The sequence below is a fragment of the Amphiura filiformis genome, chromosome 4 (assembly GCF_039555335.1).
Source record: "Amphiura filiformis chromosome 4, Afil_fr2py, whole genome shotgun sequence".
Taxonomy (NCBI): Eukaryota; Metazoa; Echinodermata; class Ophiuroidea; order Amphilepidida; family Amphiuridae; genus Amphiura; species Amphiura filiformis.
In genome coordinates this window covers 68,575,508-68,593,693 of record NC_092631.1, presented here as the reverse complement: position 1 = coordinate 68,593,693, position 18,186 = coordinate 68,575,508, and the positions used below count along the sequence as shown (strand labels likewise).

Here is an 18,186-nt window from a genome sequence, read left to right as displayed (position 1 = left end):
GCAGGAAACTTTAATTCCTCTTTTTAAGGTGAACCTCTTCTTTTTTAATTATGCATTTCCTCCTTTTATTTTTTACTGTTTTTTCCCTTTTCAATCTAGGTTCATAACCCCGTAAGAAGTGCTTGCGATGAGTCACTACCCCCATAGCCCTGACCTAACCCTCATCTTAAGTCTAAACCAACATCTTCTTACCTGACATCTGGTGGCTCATACTCAGGAGGTGATTGTCTTATATCCTCTCCCTCCTCTGAGTAACTATAGCTAGGCTTCTCCATGGCAACATGCTCTTCCTCCTCCTCTTCATCTAACTCTCCTTCTTCCTTATCTCCCTCATCTTCCTCTAGTCCTTTTGACGCTTTCCTCTGAATCTCCTCTTCTGTGGAGCTTTGTGAAAACGTTCTCTTAATTGGGTTGAGTGTGACAGGTGAGGTGATCTCTTTTGGTGGTGCCATTTTACCGGTGCATATTTTACAGTTCATGTCAAACAGGTGGTTATTGTGCTGATCGGTAGAGTCCTGTAGCATAGCTAAGGGATTGATGGGACTTGTCAATGGTACTGGACTCATCATCCCCGATGTATTCACTTTCAGCGCCGGAGTTGCCATATTACTCTGTGAAGTAAAGCAAGATGGTGAGTACTAGTGGAATGTTATGTAGACCCCAATGCACTGTCCAGCTCAATCTGACTTTTGATATATTAATGGCCACAACTAAAGAACTGTGAGACATATGGAAATATAATTATCAATGGCTTCCTTGACACATTTCCTTTCAGATCAATGTATTAAAATTAAGAAGTATATTGCAGTATTTTAGTTAACCCCTGGACACTACTGGTCATCTTACAGCATTTTTGATAACTTGAAATGCTCATTTCAATTGCCAATTACGACTAGGCTTTAAAACTATTTATGGTCAAACTTGCATTTGCAGAGGACCTTATTAATACCATCCTTGATTGGTTCAAAATTGGTCACAATATTCATTTTAGCCAATTGGCAGGTAGTTTTCATGGGGATAACTGGCTAAAACTGGGAAAATATGGCTCCTGCCATGCCACTTGCCATTAGTTCAGTGATATGGGCTTTGACTCACCCTGTTGTGCATTAGGCTAGGAGTTACACGGTTTTCAATGGCAAGATGGCCAAATTCAGGCGAAATTTTCTCATATTCAGAACTCTCACAGTTAAAGGCCATGATTTAGATGCCAAATGGTCAAAAACTCAACATAGGTTGACCGATAATGTGCAGATTAATTTTGGTAATATTACAACAAAAATGTCATATAATGAAAGAAAATATATCATTTTGAAGCATCAAAACCCAAAATGTACTTTTTTGCTATATCAATTTTAGTGATTTTAAAGCAGTCTTTTCAGATGCCACACAGACAAATAGTTCAACGTTGTCAAGCCTATTGGTGTATCTATGTGAAATGACAGATATATTTACCTCTAGCATGCTGAGATCTTCTTCTATTTCTATCTCACCCTTGTGTGTTTTCTTTGTCAGTGGAACTATCTCACGATTCTCTGCTTCATCAATCATCATGTCAAGAACCTAAGTAAGGAATTAAAAGTAAGCACATGTACCAAAATTTATATCATCATTACTCCTGGGATTTAGAGTGAATGGATATGTATAAATATGCTCTTTGCATTTATTATAATTTCAATGTTCACTTTGGAGCAAATACAAAGATGGGCTGGAAAATGATTAATCTTCAAAGTTTTAAATTTAGGGCTAAAACATGTCTTTTACACAGATTATCCCACCCGCTAGTGATCGTGCTTTGAGCTTGAAAAATCCATGAGTCAACCTTTCAAAAAATATATGTATCAAACTATAATTTCTTACATGTTTAGCTTCTCTTTCCCTCCATTCTGATAATTCTTTAGACGCTAGCTGTTCCGATGACATTTGCACCAACTCTTCAGCACTGATTCTTCCCTTCAGGATCCGGCGAAATAAACCCTGTCATAGAAACAAAATATTGTACAATTAACATTTAAAGGATGGATTCAGCAAGAGTTTATAAATAAACACCTGTTGAAAGGGTGTTTGTCCCATTATATTCCGTTTTATAGATTTATAGTGCACAATGCCAACCCACAGGCCTCTGCACACTTAGATTTTCGCTGACCTCTGTGGCCCAATACACACCTCAAAAACCATTTTTACACCATGCAGGGACATAGCTCAATATAGGCGCAGTCTCTTTGGAAACCAAAATATAACCTGTGTAACATTACGGGTAAACCCATTAGATAGCTAGTTCATTGTACAGGGAATTTCAAGCTGGCATAATTATTTTCATAAGAACATTTTTGAACTTCACCACGGCTCGAACTCAGGACCTCTAACACTGAAATCTGATGCCCCATCAAATGAGCTAACTTGACTGCTGTAATCTCTTTGGCACCAGTACACAGTCATGTACAATGTTCTAGCCACGCTGGTCGCTGTCAGTCAGGGATATCTGTCACAGAGTCCTGTGGCAAAGTGTCGCCGACCCAGTGGTTGGCATGCGAGGGGTCTCGGGTTTGAATCCCACCCAGAGCAAACAACTTCTTTCTTTGTTTTCTTTCTTTATTCCTTCCTTCTTTCCCTTCCCGTCGCCAAAAAGCCCTTAGGCGGTTAGGGTTAATCTCCCGCCTTACACACACTCAGCAACTAAAATTAGCCGGCACTAAAATTGTGTTGGCTATAACTCTGGTCATGTACATATAGTATAAATTACAAGCTCCATTGACTTACTTGATTCTTTTGGTCCTTAATGTTGAATATCAAGCTACGATATTTAGCTTTGTATTTATTGTTTGCCTCATTGAAGATCTTGAAGAGCTCATTCTCAACATGATAGGCAATCTTCTTGACTTTATGTTCTGGGAACACAAAATTCTCTGCCTCTTTGACCCTGTTGGTTGTAAACAAACAATGGTTTATGAATCAGAAACATGGCATCAAAACAAAATATGACAGATTATGTTGTACAAGCCCAAATATTTCCTGCATTTTTAGGCATTTTGTCTTGTATGTGGTAGACGTTTAGAAGTTGACTATAAAGCTACTCCGTATCTCTGGCATGCTTTGCATAATTTCCAGAGCGTAACATTCTTTGCAGCAGTTCATTAGGAATATTAATTTCAACAGCGGGTATTGTTCATTTTTAACAATTCTTATCAAAAAAGGCATATTCCATCTTAGAGCATATTATTGTCTTGTAGATGATGACTCTCTAAGCAGGAACGATGTAGGGGCAGCTCTTAAAAAAGGAAGGCCTAGCTGGTGGACTTGTACTTTTGAAGTAGAGATCTTTTAAAATGTCTTCAAAAAATCAACTAACAGCTATTTTTTATGTACAAGTATACCAGATTCATGATCTTATGTACTTGAGGTTTTGAAAAGAAAAAGTGACAGAAAAAGGAATAGTTTGTACCATGTACAGTTGGAAACATACCTTGTCCTCAGTACATCCCATAAGGTTTTCTTGACACTCATACGCACACTGTCTTGTACTTCTTCTGCTGCTTTAGTAGCTGGCGACTTAACTGGAGTCTTGACATCTTTCTTGCCTATATTTAAAAAAATATAAAAGATTCAAAAAGGCTTTCAAGAAATTACATCCAGCAGAAAGATTTAGGATCATTTTGGTTGTCATAAAATGTGGACATATTATTAATGGCTACAATGCTTCAAAGTAAAATGATCATAGTTACAATGCCTGCTTAGAGAAGGTTAAACCCTTGTAATCACATCCAGCAGAAACATTTTAATTTCATTTTGATTTTATTTTTATGATCATTTCGGTTGTCATAAAATTTGGACAAAGTATTAATGGTTACAATGCATCAAAGTAAAATGTTCATAGTTACAATGCCTGCTTAGAAAAGGTTAAACCCTTGTAATCACATCCAGGAGAAACATTTTAATTTCATTTTGATTTCATTTTTAGAAGGTTAAACCCTTGCATTGCCAAGTCATAAACCCTCCATCAATTAAGCTTAAGAATCATTTCTGCAGGTCAATTGTATGCTTTCTAAAATATGAAGCCATTTAAAACATTTTAAGTCAAGTTGTTCTTTTCAAATTTATTGTCAATTTATCTATTGATAAAACCTGTTCACCACCCCCCCCCCAAAAAAAAACCCTGAACAGGAAACACCACCCCAAACTGATAAGAACTTACCATCATCTGATTTCTCTTTCTTAGAAGTGCCTGCCTCATGATGACTATCCCTTCTTTCTCTCTTGGATGTGCTATCCCTGCGGTCAGATGATTTAGACTCACTTTCCCTTCTCACTTTGGATTTCTCTCTTATTTCACCCATGGGCTTTGAGTCCTTGGAGGAGTCATGTCGGTCTCTAGAGCTGCTGGAATGTGTAGGTTTGCCTGCATTGAGAACAACAATTATCAAAGTTCAAATTCATATTACCAGGTGAAACATGAAGAGTGAGCACTAACTCATATCATTTTAATTGCATAAACCTTTTTCCTGAAGCTGTTTGTTTATGATGACCCCAATTAGTGTCCAGTTTATAAATATTGTTTATCACACTCAGCTGTTAGGCACACCATTTATGCTAGCTTATCGTTCACTTTTAAACCATTCTTGTCATGCAATTATGTAAGGATTGTCACCTCTTATTTGTTTTTATTATACTTTTCCTATACCTTTGTACAGGAGTCAACCGTTAATCCGCGATGAATCCACACTTGTACAGTAGCGTATACGTGAACGCAAGCGCGAATATGCGTTACGCGTGAGCGCGTAACTTGGTCATGCCTGGAACCTCTGTGCGCATAGACACTTACAAGTTGAATTCCGTATTTTTTGGAGGTAGCGGCTAAACTTAGCTGCTTTATTCTGTAGTTTTATTGCTGAAATTACCGATCTTTTTGTAAGGCCGAGTGGCAATGATTAACTGACATTCCTCATGAATTATTCTTTTGAACTGTACTGTTTTTTAGCTTGTTTTAGTTGTTGAAAGGGTTTCAATCATGTTTCACCGTTGTTCATCACTGTTTAACAACTCTCGTCCGGCGCCTCTCGTGGTTTACTTAAGCTCGGGCAGCTAAAGCCCTCATGCAAGTAAACCACGCAGACGCACGCTGTGTTAAAACGGTGATGAACAATGGTGAAACATGATTGAATCCCTAAAAATATTTTAACCCTCTATCACTTATAGTGTTTTTTTAAACACTATCTGTGATTCCTGTAGTGTTTTCTAAAACACAGCAAAACACTTACTTGAGTAAAACTGTGATGTAGTATAGCCATGTTTCATGTTTGGTTTCAGCACCTCATATGTCGGATGCCTTTCTAGCCATATGGGGAGTTGTAATCTAGTTGGAGCAGCTAACCCAGTGCGTAATCTTCCTGTGTGGCGCTCTATCACCGATATCCTCTCTGGCTCTCTATCGGCTGGTTTGCTAGACTCCTATACAGAATACAAGAATGTGTCCATTGTAAGGCCAACGAAAAGTATTTGTTTTGTTGGGGTTCCCCGACTAACACTAGGTCAGGCCCCAGACCCAAAAAATTGTGAGCCCTCTAGGAGACAATGAAGTCAGTCGAGATTCAGAAATTGATTTCTGCATTAAAGCAAACATTATGTTCTTGATTTGATCCAGTCAGGCCAAAGTTGCAAAACGTTAAAAATTGTTCAGCTTACTGATGTTGATATCCATAAGTTCCTTTCCCCCCCCAAGTTCCATTTTTTTCCCTTTTTGGTCCCTATTTTTGCCTTGATCTCAATTTCATTATTGCCAACTTTGGCCTGATTGGATCAGATCATATTATATACCTCCACCTAAAATCAGTAAGAGACTCTATCCCATTACATGCTTGAGTAGCGTCACATTTCTTCATATCACAAAGATTTTCACTTCATACTTTTTTCCCGGGATGTAACACGTACCAGTGCAAGAGCATCACCAAATGAGTCTCTCCTGGGCTTGAATTACCACCATTACTACTACCTGTATCCTTCTCTCTCTCTCTTACAGATTTTCACTTCATACTTTTTCCCGGGATGTAACACTTACCGGTGCAAGCGCATCACCAAATGAGTCTCTCCTGGGCTTGAATTGCCACCATTACTACTACCTATAGCCTTCTCTTTCTCTCTTACAGATTTTCACTTCATACTTTTTCCTGGGATGTAACACTTACCGGTGCAAGAGCATCACCAAATGAGTCTCTCCTGGGCTTGAATTACCACCAGTACTACTACCTATAGCCTTCTCTTTCTCTCTTACAGATTTTCACTTCATACTTTTTCCTGGGATGTAACACTTACCGGTGCAAGCGCATCACCAAATGAGTCTCTCCTGGGCTTGAATTACCACCATTACTACTACCTGTATCCTTCTCTCTCTCTCTTACAGATTTTCACTTCATACTTTTTCTCGGGATGTAACACTTACCGGTGCAAGCGCATCACCAAATGAGTCTCTCCTGGGCTTGAATTACCACCATTACTACTACCTGTATCCTTCTCTCTCTCTCTTACAGATTTTCACTTCATACTTTTTCCCGGGATGTAACACTTACCGGTGCAAGAGCATCACCAAATGAGTCTCTCCTGGGCTTGAATTACCACCATTACTACTACCTATAGCCTTCTCGTTCTCTCTTACAGATTTTCACTTCATACTTTTTCCCGGGATGTAACACTTACCGGTGCAAGAGCATCACCAAATGAGTCTCTCCTGGGCTTGAATTACCACCATTACTACTACCTGTATCCTTCTCTCTCTCTCTTACAGATTTTCACTTCATAGTTTTTCCCGGGATGTAACACTTACCGGTGCAAGAGCATCACCAAATGAGTCTCTCCTGGGCTTACCACCATTACTACTACCTGTATCCTTCTCTCTCTCTCTTACAGATTTTCACTTCATAGTTTTTCCCGGGATGTAACACTTACCGGTGCAAGAGCATCACCAAATGAGTCTCTCCTGGGCTTGAATTACCACCATTACTACTACCTGTATCCTTCTCTCTCTCTCTTACAGATTTTCACTTCATAGTTTTTCCCGGGATGTAACACTTACCGGTGCAAGAGCATCACCAAATGAGTCTCTCCTGGGCTTACCACCATTACTACTACCTGTATCCTTCTCTCTCTCTCTTACAGATTTTCACTTCATAGTTTTTCCCGGGATGTAACACTTACCGGTGCAAGAGCATCACCAAATGAGTCTCTCCTGGGCTTACCACCATTACTACTACCTGTATCCTTCTCTCTCTCTCTTACAGATTTTCACTTCATAGTTTTCCCCGGGATGTAACACTTACCGGTGCAAGAGCATCACCAAATGAGTCTCTCCTGGGCTTACCACCAGTACTACTACCTGTATCCTTCTCTCTCTCTCTTACAGATTTTCACTTCATAGTTTTTCCCAGGATGTAACACTAACCAGTGCAAGAGCATCACCAAATGAGTCTCTCCTGGGCTTACCACCATTACTACTACCTGTAGCCTTCTCTCTCTCTCTTACAGATTTTCACTTCATACTTTTTTCCCAAGATGTAACACTCGTACCGGTGCAAGAACATCACCAAATGAGTCTCTCCTGGGCTTACCACCAGTACTACTACCTATAGCCTTCTCTTTCTCTCTTACAGATTTTCACTTCATACTTTTTCCCGGGATGTAACACTTACCGGTGCAAGCGCATCACCAAATGAGTCTCTCCTGGGCTTGAATTACCACCATTACTACTACCTGTATCCTTCTCTCTCTCTCTTACAGATTTTCACTTCATACTTTTTCTCGGGATGTAACACTTACCGGTGCAAGCGCATCACCAAATGAGTCTCTCCTGGGCTTGAATTACCACCATTACTACTACCTGTATCCTTCTCTCTCTCTCTTACAGATTTTCACTTCATACTTTTTCCCGGGATGTAACACTTACGGTGCAAGAGCATCACCAAATGAGTCTCTCCTGGGTTTACCACCAGTACTACTACCTGTAGCCTTCTCTTTCTCCTGCTCAATAAGTTTGAGGGAATCCCTACAATGACTGACTATGCAGCGAGTACTGCAGTAGATGGCTGCTGGTTTGGCCCAGTTATCACACTTGATACCCAGACAATGTTGTTTGGGTGGTTCAGGCTGAAATGACAAAAAAGAAACCATGTTATAACGAACATGATGAACTACACAACCATACGTGACTGGACGCGGCGAATCAGCCGTAAAGTCGGCCCCGGTCAGTTTTGTTTTACTTCATGTTTAGAAAATATATACCATAAGCTTTAAAATGGTATATCATTTGACTGCAAGCGATATCCAAAAGCGGGGTTATGATTTGTTGAACTCTGTTCCTTCGACAAAATTTTATTTTTATCGGTTCTACGTGTGTCTCTTTTTCTACATTTCTGGTAATAAATATCCAACAGTCATAATTGGCGGTCATTTCAAATCATCCCCAAGTCAACGAGGTTCATAAATATCCTCTCATTGTTCATTGTTGATTATACATACCTAGATAAAATATAATGCTTTGTTATCTACCACTTGAACAGGATTTAGCCAAAGCAAACAAAGACAAGAACTATTCTATAGAAATAGGTAGAAGCTTATGATCCTCTTCAGCAGTAGTATTATTGATTGATTTAAACAGCGTTTGATAAGATACTTGTCGCAACGAATTGATACACCTATAAATACGACCTTCACATACATTTTACACTTTAACTCAGAATACAATTTGCCGAGTTTACGGCTGATTCGGTGCGTCCACTCACATATTCTTATGGCAAGTTATTGGGTGGCCCATAGCAGAGTTACTGTAGGGCTACTCCAGCCATAGGACTGCTGTACTATTTTTGGTACAATTACCAAATAGGGTGCAACTTGCTAGACTTGAGTCCAGTCCTCGTTTACGGAGTTTAGGGTTTGGGGTTGGGGTTGGGGTAGGGCAGTCTTGTAATAAGACTAGTAGAGTTGCACCCTATTCGGCAATTGCTCCTTATTTTGCCTGTGTGAAACAACAGAGGGCGTCCTGCATGTAAACATGTGATGTCATATGTCAACATTACTCATCTATAGTTGTGGTCTGCCATAGACACGACTTTATTCTTTTGCCTGTGTGAAACAACAGAGGGCGTCCTGCATGTGACGTCATAGGTCAACATAGGAAATACAAAACTTTGGAGTAGATTTGTAAACTTGTCCACCACTTCAATTACAATGGTTGCAAATTCCTAAGTTAGAACCTGCCATTTTGTTTTGCTTGTTTCAATCTTTTTTCTAGATTGCATTACTTGGTATAAAATAGTAACCATTAACATTTTTCTGGTAACTGTTTGCACATACCTTGCTAAATTTAAGTCGCTTTTTATGCTCTTTTGATCTTCTCCTACTGCTGTCATGTGACTTGCTGTCATGTGATTTGCTATCATGTGATTTGCTGTCATGTGATTTGCTGTCATGAGACCGGTCATGAGACCGGTCACGTGACCGATCATGTGACCTGCTGCTGTCATGTGACTTACTGCCGTCATGCTTATCCTCTCTCTGGTAAAGAAAAATAATAAAATATAATAAAAGATAAATAATAACGTAAAATTACAAATTATGACTTCACTTAAAATCATGTAATATTTAAAAATGCAAATGATTCCTTTCTTTAATTAAACTGAGATACACTTACCAAATACATGAAACACTCACAAAAATAAAATGGCATCATCAATAAATACTTTTTCTGGGAAAAAAAGTTCATTTCAGCATTTGCGAGGGCACCAAGGTAATCACATGCTAAAGAATTCATCTGAAGTTACACATTTTGAGGGGCACCAAGGCAAAGGGCACCCTAGGCAATTTCCTTTGGTACCTTGGTACCTCTGGTTATTTTTTACTAGCAGTTTATACTAGCAGTTGTAATTTTTTTTTTGATGCATTCTTGGAAAAACAATGAGGGGCTTTTTATTTGAAGGTTCAGTGATTCATTTCATGTTGTTTAATTAACTTAATTATCATCAGAATGAATTGCTGGCGCTTTCAAATCCAAAGTTATACTTGAAGAGGTTCAGATGCTAATGCAATATCAGTTTTTCTCGATTTGAGATACATGCAAAATATAACTTGTCAAATACAAAGAACATTATAAAAAATAAGTGCTGTCTTTGATCCTAGTTGACTAGTTCTGCTGCGCTTATTTTTGTGATGATATGCCTATTATAGTATACAGCATTAGTAGAAATACTCATTACCAACATTGCACTTACCTTACTTGAGTGATGCCTGTCTCGATCACTCTTAGGCATGACCACTTTTGTGTCACGCTTCTCTTTTCTAAGAAAAAACATAACAGAAAAGAAGTTGTGTTATTACATTTAGTATAATCATATGTGACACAACAGGTTAGCCATGTGAATACTTGGTTAGGGAATATAACGTACATAAAGTATTTTATTCCATCACAGAAAATAAATATGTGCATAGATGAACCAAGAGAGTACTCTCTCTGCAACGGGGGACTGTCCTCAGTTCATGGATGTCTGCACAATAGTGGTGTTGTCATCATGCATTATGCTGACATAACAAATATCTTGACATGTCGACATAAATTTACAGATGTCAACATAAAAAAGCATGGTAAACAAGTGTAAGTGCCAAAGAAACTGCCACAGTAAGTGCTGCATAGTAGTTTTACATTTTACTCATGGTCGCCCAAAACGAAAGTGATAGTATTGTATGCATGAATTGTTGTTGACATACTAACCAGATATTCTACCAAATCTGAATGGCCGGCTCCACTATACCCATCCCAAATTTTATGTTGACATCAAGATTTGAATTATTCCAACATGTCGACATGAAAAAATCATCTTGATAACTGTACCTTCAGAGTATCTTGTTATACTATAGTCATGTTGGTGCTCTTCCATGACAGCACTGAGAACCAATTTCTATAAACCAAAGTCGGAAAGAAATTTAGAAAGATGAACTTACTGACACAATGTGGACATATCCACTGGATATTTTCTCTGTCTAATCTTTGTCCTTCTTGTTTGCTGATATTTACACAGGATCCATGGTACCATTCAGGACATTCATCACATCGTATCATAAATCTGAAAATAGTATCAAATAAAGGATAAAAACATTATTTCAATGACGACATCACCCCTCTTAGTAATTATTATCAGCCAGGAGCTAGCAAATCATGTGCTTTCTTTGGCTGGGGCTAATGGTTGGTGGACATAAATGAACACAAAAACAGATTAGAAATATGCATGATTTTGTCCAACTTGTGTGCTTATCATATTTTTTCTGACAAGTAAATTATTCATGAGAGGCACTAAATTGTAGCAGGGATTTCTAGGACTATCATTTGTACTCGACTTGTTTTGATTCTGCCATAAAAAATGATCAACCTATTGCTTCTCCGATATAGTTCTTTCACTTATCATAGCTGTCCAGACACAAACATCCCTGTACTTAAGAATGCACATTTTGGTAAATAATCGTAGATATTAAACCTAAAGAGAAGCGACTCAGAATTGCCTCATGTGTAACACTATGGTAAATCTGCCATCTTGGATTGTCACACATCATGATGTATAGAGACCAAAATAATGATCGAACAATAATTTGAATTACAAACGTTTGTGCGCATAGCACTTACTGTGTGCGATATCGTCATAACATACTACTCTCATAGCCCAAACACTTCAAATGAAAGTTTGTCGGGCACATGTCAAAATAATCCACAGGTACATTATTTTGCCCTCCACGAGAGACACACAAACATGATAGAGTTGATACTGTTTTATTCTAATCTCTTTTGTTATCGATAAAGTTTAGAACAATCTGGGTACGTACTGGTGTGCATGTTTCCCCTCAAACCATCAGAAACGTGAAAGTCTGTGTATATAGACCACTTGACAAGTGACGTCATTGCCCGGCAGTAAGCGCACAATTATGGCGATTTCCATTGTTCTTTGCCCTGCAGTGTGTGTACGCATCGTAGTTTGCTCAGGGCATGCACATTTTAAATCGCCCACCACATTTCATATAGTACAAGAAAGCCATTGAACAATGTAGCGGTTCGTTCAAGCATATCAATAGACCAGTCCCTTGCCTTTGTTGATAAAAAATGATGTCAAGTGGTCTATATGTAGGGGTGTTTACAATGTTCAAGTAATATTGATCAAGTAAAAGCTGTTCTTTTATCAGCTCAAATGTATAAAGGCAACTTTTACTAATCCAAGTAAAGGCTAATCAGGCCTTGCTGTTTGAGGCGAGCCATCGCTCTCGCTCGCCACAACTCCATTTCTAGTGAGCGATTTTCTACTTGCCATAGACACTATATATCGCTTGCTGCGAATCTCACAAAATCAGCCAATTCAGCATTTAATTGATTCTGTGCCTTCTCTAAGCAGAGTTAGTCACAAAGTTTAGCATGTTTCGCGTTTATTTCAACATAAATACCGTTTTAAGACCAAAGCTCTACTTGATTATACGTATACCCAAATTAGTGGTATTTGTGCAATTTCGACCACTTGCCTAGCATCTTGCTAGCGAGTGATTAACCATTCGGCTTTAAAATCTAGACGGCAAGGCCTGGGTAATAAACCATGTTGCTGCTAAAAACTTGCTTAATTTTAATAGATGGTAACAAAATCAAAGCTCTGTCCTGCCAGCAGTGGCATTCCAGCCAAAAATTGAGTCTCAGGTGCAAAATAGTCCCACTAAGTTACACAAGTCCAAATTACGTCTTTGGTAAATCTGGGCAAAAATAATGTCTCATCATGTAATTACTCACAAAAATAGACCAGCAGCTGTACATCACAATTTTATGATGGTTTCGTCTCCATATTTTGAGATGGGGCAATAACCACATCAATATGACATGAGTTCATACCAAGCTTTTGATGTTTCATGCGAAATACTATAGTAGTCATTAAGAGCCTATTTAATAGTTTCCTTTTAATTGTCAACATGTGTCATGTGCTACTTCCTGTGCACATTTCCTATAACAGGGCAATGTTTTCTCAATTATTGATATATTATAGGCCTACATGCACTTCAACTTTTAAAATTAACATGCCATTTCCTTTTTCATGGCAAATGTCACCACACACATGTATGTGTACCCCAATGTGTTTGTTTTTGGTATGATGTTGGAAACAGTGGTGCAGTCAAGGGTAGCTGCCCCCTCAAATTTTCTCAAAAATTTTAGTGGTTTTTGTATGGGTGTGTAGTGTACTGCATGTTTGTGTCAAGTATTTTGTTGCTTCAGTTGAGAATATTATTTATTTCAGGAATTGTTGGTTCAATTTCAATGTGATTTTCTTTGTATTGCAGTCTGTTTCAATGGCAGTATGTAGATAAGGCAAAAAATGTTTTTTTGCAGAACATAAATGTTGAAACTATTTCTGCAAAATATGTAGATTAGTAATGAGAGCAACATATGAAATTTGTACATCAGCAAACATGATCGCACCACATCTTAGGTTTATCAAGATGTTTTTATTTGAATGAGTAGAGAGCAGGGCTGTCAACATTTTGGAATTGCTTGGCGTGAGACAGAGGCGTACCGGGATTTGCCGAATACAATGTTAATTTTGACCCATGATTATTCGAGCCACGGCTCTCGAGAATCTGAAAAGCTGGGTAGGGACAACAAATTATTTTGACAATGCGTGAGATTTTACTAATTTTCCAGCTTTTGCGTGAGATTTACTACCTAGGCGTGAGATTATACTACCTAGGCGTGAGACCGTGAGAAAGTGACCCAATGCGTGAGAGTTGACAGCCCTGGTAGAGAGTGTGGGTAGAAATGGATTAATTAAATTTTGACCTAAATATTTAATTCTATTTTACCCTGACTACCTATTATTCAGAATCAAGCTCTTTCGTTAAAAAATACATCACATGAGAACCTTTTATTCTGCAAATAATGGGTCAAGCACCATAACACATTCTACGCATAGCTGAAACACTTGGTTATGTGTATAATATTACTGCGATACACACTGTCACTTGAGCTGTGGAAGCGTGCACATGCTTTACCTTGATGTAAACATGATGGAAAAAGTGATATTTTCTTTCTTAATCACACTATTTTTGCGGTAAAGAATAGAAAGGTTGTGCACTGCCTTATCCTTTACAGTTACACCCAAATAATGTGTCCTCAGCAGTACCAATGTTTAAATAATGGGCCCCTCACACATTACTACCTCCCGACTCATTACTATAAGGAATTTGGCATTACCCTTAAGGGATCTAAGATGAGCGTTTATTGCGTTTTAGACAGTATTTTTTGGGACATGAGAGCACCTCAGACCTGTCGAATTGCATTCTGAATCTGAAGCATGTCTTTCTGATATCAAATAATTTTCATTTTTGAAAATCACAATATAATACAAATTTTATGACAAATTATAAAATTTGATATTTTTCAAATTTTGATATATAACAGTCCTCGAAGTAAATTATATAAATCTAATGATATATTTCTTAAAGTGTATGTAGCAGGGAGGAAAAGCCCGACGGTCAATTGAAAATTTTGACCTTTCATATTGAAGATATGGATTTTTTCCCAAAAAGACCTAATTTATTTTGGTGTTTTGGGAAAAAAATCCATATCTTCAATACGAAAGGTCAAAATTTTCAATTGATCGTCGGCTTTTCATCCCACCTACATACACTCTAAGTATAAATGATCAGATTTATAAAGTTTACTTCAAGTACTATTAAATATCAAAATATCAATTTTTAATGATTTGCCATAAAATGTGTATTACATTGCTAATTTCAAAAAATCAAAATTATTTGATATCAGAAGGACATTCTTCGTATTCAGAATGCAATTCGATATGTCTGATGTGCTCTAATGTCCCACAATAAATACTGTCCAAACGCTCATACCCCACCCCTTAAGACATTAATAATAAAGGACAAACAACCGACAAAAGTCAGAACCTAACAGAGTGCATGGACATGGCTATTCATGTTGTTCATGCAGAAAATGAAGAGGGGAATTCTACTGTCAGTCTGATTTACAACAGAACTTTATATTCTTATTTTTATAAATATCAATCTATATAATGAGTACCAAAACTGTTACTGTACAGCTTAGATGTGCTCCAATTGTAATGATTTTTAAAATCCATACATTCTGAATAAAGCATGTAGGCTTTGCATAATGTAAGAACATATGCCTGTACCATCTGTGGCAATAATCAATATATCTTAATTTTGATCTATTTCTCATGCATGTGTTTAATTTTTTGGAAACTATATCCTCAATATGATCTTGCAACATGCATGTGAATTAAAATATTTTCTTGGAAAACCAGAAACTGATGAAGAAAAAAACACATTTGAAAACAGTGTGAAAAAAACTCAAAAAAACTAAAAACAACCTGGCCTGAATTAGGGCTTAAACCTGGAGATTCTCCTGCACAAGACAATGTAAAAACCGGGGGACTCATATATATTTAAGGGCGATCCTCGCTTAGGGTATTTTTTTCAATTACCCAATTAACGGACATTAGTGGTGACATATTTATCACATTATTCGGCACAAAAGAATGGTTTCTGAGCAATTTTACCAACCAGATTTATAAAAAAATCGTAGCCAATTTTAAGCTTATACCGATATCACTGTACCGACACACGCAATGTCTATCCTTGTTTAGGGGAAAATTTCTAACCAATTCCTCGCTTAGGGTGTTTTTATAATGTCTATTGTTTTAGGGGTAAGTTTCAAACTAATTCCTTGCTTAGGGTGTTTTTATTTCAGTAAAATCCTTGTTTAGGGTTAGTTTGAAAATTTGTAGACATCCTAGCTTAGACAAATTGTGGGATAGGCTTTTACGACGAGAATTCATAATGTTAGTGGGTTTTTTAGCGGGTTCGCCGTCGGATTTTTAGTGGGTTCGCCGCTGTTGTCCTGAAGAAGTCAGAGCTACTCCTGACGAAAGCTTGACAGTTCTAAACTTGTCCGACGGCGAACCCGCTAAAAAACCCACTAAATCCAAGCTTAGGGTCATTTTTGAAAGTCAATTCACATGGATGCTTACAACTTTTATATATGAGTGATCCCCCCGGGGTAAAAACTCCAGAAAAGTGACAACAATTATGGCAGCATGGGAAGTTAAGGCAACTAATCATAGCAAGGTAGGTGGTAGCAATACATGGATCCTGGGTTTCTATACTACACATCAGTTTGTACCACCATATATCTTGTGGGGTGGTATCAAGGGGAAGTGTTTTGACGACGTAGTATTGCATAGGGTCTATTACATTATGAAATTCACTGTATTTGAAAGCATCACACAATGACCCATGGTTGCTCTAATACAGAAAATAAAACATTCCATAATAATTATTCTAAAGGATATCATCTGCTGCCAATTACCCCAGGTCCCGGCCCCAGGTATTACCCCAGCTATCACCTACCGTTTTTTAACACTTCCTTCAAACACATGCAATAAACCTCTGATATTAAATTCTGGATTTCACTTGCATTGAAAATTGAATCAGTCAGTCATGTACACGTAGGAACACATTTGTAAACACTGATCATCCTGGCCGGGATTATGCACTTTAAGTTTCCCACGCGTTTGAATGGGAATTGGATTACGTAGTTTCCCAATGTTTGGTGAGCATATTTCTCCAATATTTTGAGAAGTTGACGTCGAATGTTCTATTCTATTTTGTTTGACAATAATGTCTTTTGCCAATAGTATTAGTATGTTTAAAGTTGTAATTTTGTGTTTTTGATCGCAAAGATTGGATATTTTCATTCCCAATTCGAATTTTGAATCCTTCGCAAGGGTGCAGAATTCGGCAGAACTTTGACGATAATTTTGCCTTTTGAACACTAAAATGCATTTGATCCTTAATTTTGTTTCAACCGAGTCTTTAATTAATAGCAAGCACAATAAGGTGGGTACCAATTTTATTTACATTGTTGACATTTTAACTGCGCAAATCGTTATAAAAGTGTGTATTTCCCATTGACATCCAAAATGGCGCAAGCCAGTCCTAATCATAGGTGTCGTATAGGACTGGCAAGCGAATCTAGATCATCCTTGTATGCATGTGTTAAATAATGAGCTTGTTTTGGAAAGCAGGAAACAGAAAGTTGATTTTAACACTGCCCTCACAACTGATAACACATGACAAATACAAGGATAGAACTAGGAAGCTTGAAATTGACATTGAAATCAATGAATCATTCTACATGTACTAAATGTATTGTAAAGCAATGGTATATTGCAGGTAAACATAGCGAGTGAGTGACAAATATACCCGGGCAAAAATAGCACATTTCCTCTAAAAAATATGCACCTAAAAGTTAAAGCCATCCAGACCAATTTTAGCCTCCTAAAAAAAGACCAACTGAGATGTTGCATTGTGCATTTTGACCATGATCGGTTTGTTCAGAGCTTTCTACTTCCTGACATTTGCTGCCGCAGAAAATGCTGTATTACATTTACATATTTGCAGCAGCAAAAAACTCAACGGCAAAATATAGTGCCACTGCATTTGTAGCTATAATCATAAAGGGCATTAATTAATTGTCATACATGTTTTTGCTTCTCATATCAAAACCGCTCGAGCAATACAACTCAATATTTGGAAACAGGTTGTTTTAATGGTAGGCCACAAGATTGAGGCAGAACATGACAAAATATGACAACCAAATTTACGGGATACAATTATCAGTGCAGGGCATCTGTAGACATGCATGCACGTATGATATATTCAGCCACCTTTTGTGCAGGTGCAGTGTGCTTCACCATGTGCAGTACAGTAATATCAATTCAATTTTCCATAAATTATTGCTGATGCAGCTAAAATACAACCAAACTAACTATAATATTTGAGGCAATAATATTACGTCAACAACGGATGATTTAGTGCAAATATTGCACATCAAATATCTGTGGGTAACCGAAAAAATAACATCCACAAATATTACAACAGCATAATGCACATAATGGATATTTTAATAATTCAAGTTCCCTTATTGCAGTGTATAATCGTTTAGTGTATTAGTTCCTAAATAACATGACTGTGTAAGCATACATACTGGTATAGACGGCTCCATATATCACCAGCAGGCAAGGCTATGTGGACATTGATATATTACTGCTGCTGCTGATAAGCTGGCTGCACATACACTTGTCTGAACCCAGCTCAGTG

General features: G+C 37.7%; 1 protein-coding gene across 1 annotated transcript in view; it reads right to left on the bottom strand.

Annotated features, from left to right (window-relative positions):
* Window positions 1-18,186, bottom strand: part of LOC140150341 (uncharacterized) — a 75,963-nt gene that overhangs the window by 13,008 nt on the left and 44,769 nt on the right. Inside the window, 11 exon segments of the mRNA XM_072172348.1 lie at window positions 193-611; window positions 1,453-1,560; window positions 1,858-1,974; window positions 2,758-2,917; window positions 3,461-3,575; window positions 4,190-4,393; window positions 5,253-5,415; window positions 7,897-8,127; window positions 9,334-9,534; window positions 10,248-10,321; window positions 10,975-11,096. Of these exon segments, the coding sequence (XP_072028449.1) occupies window positions 193-611; window positions 1,453-1,560; window positions 1,858-1,974; window positions 2,758-2,917; window positions 3,461-3,575; window positions 4,190-4,393; window positions 5,253-5,415; window positions 7,897-8,127; window positions 9,334-9,534; window positions 10,248-10,321; window positions 10,975-11,096 (1,914 nt within the window).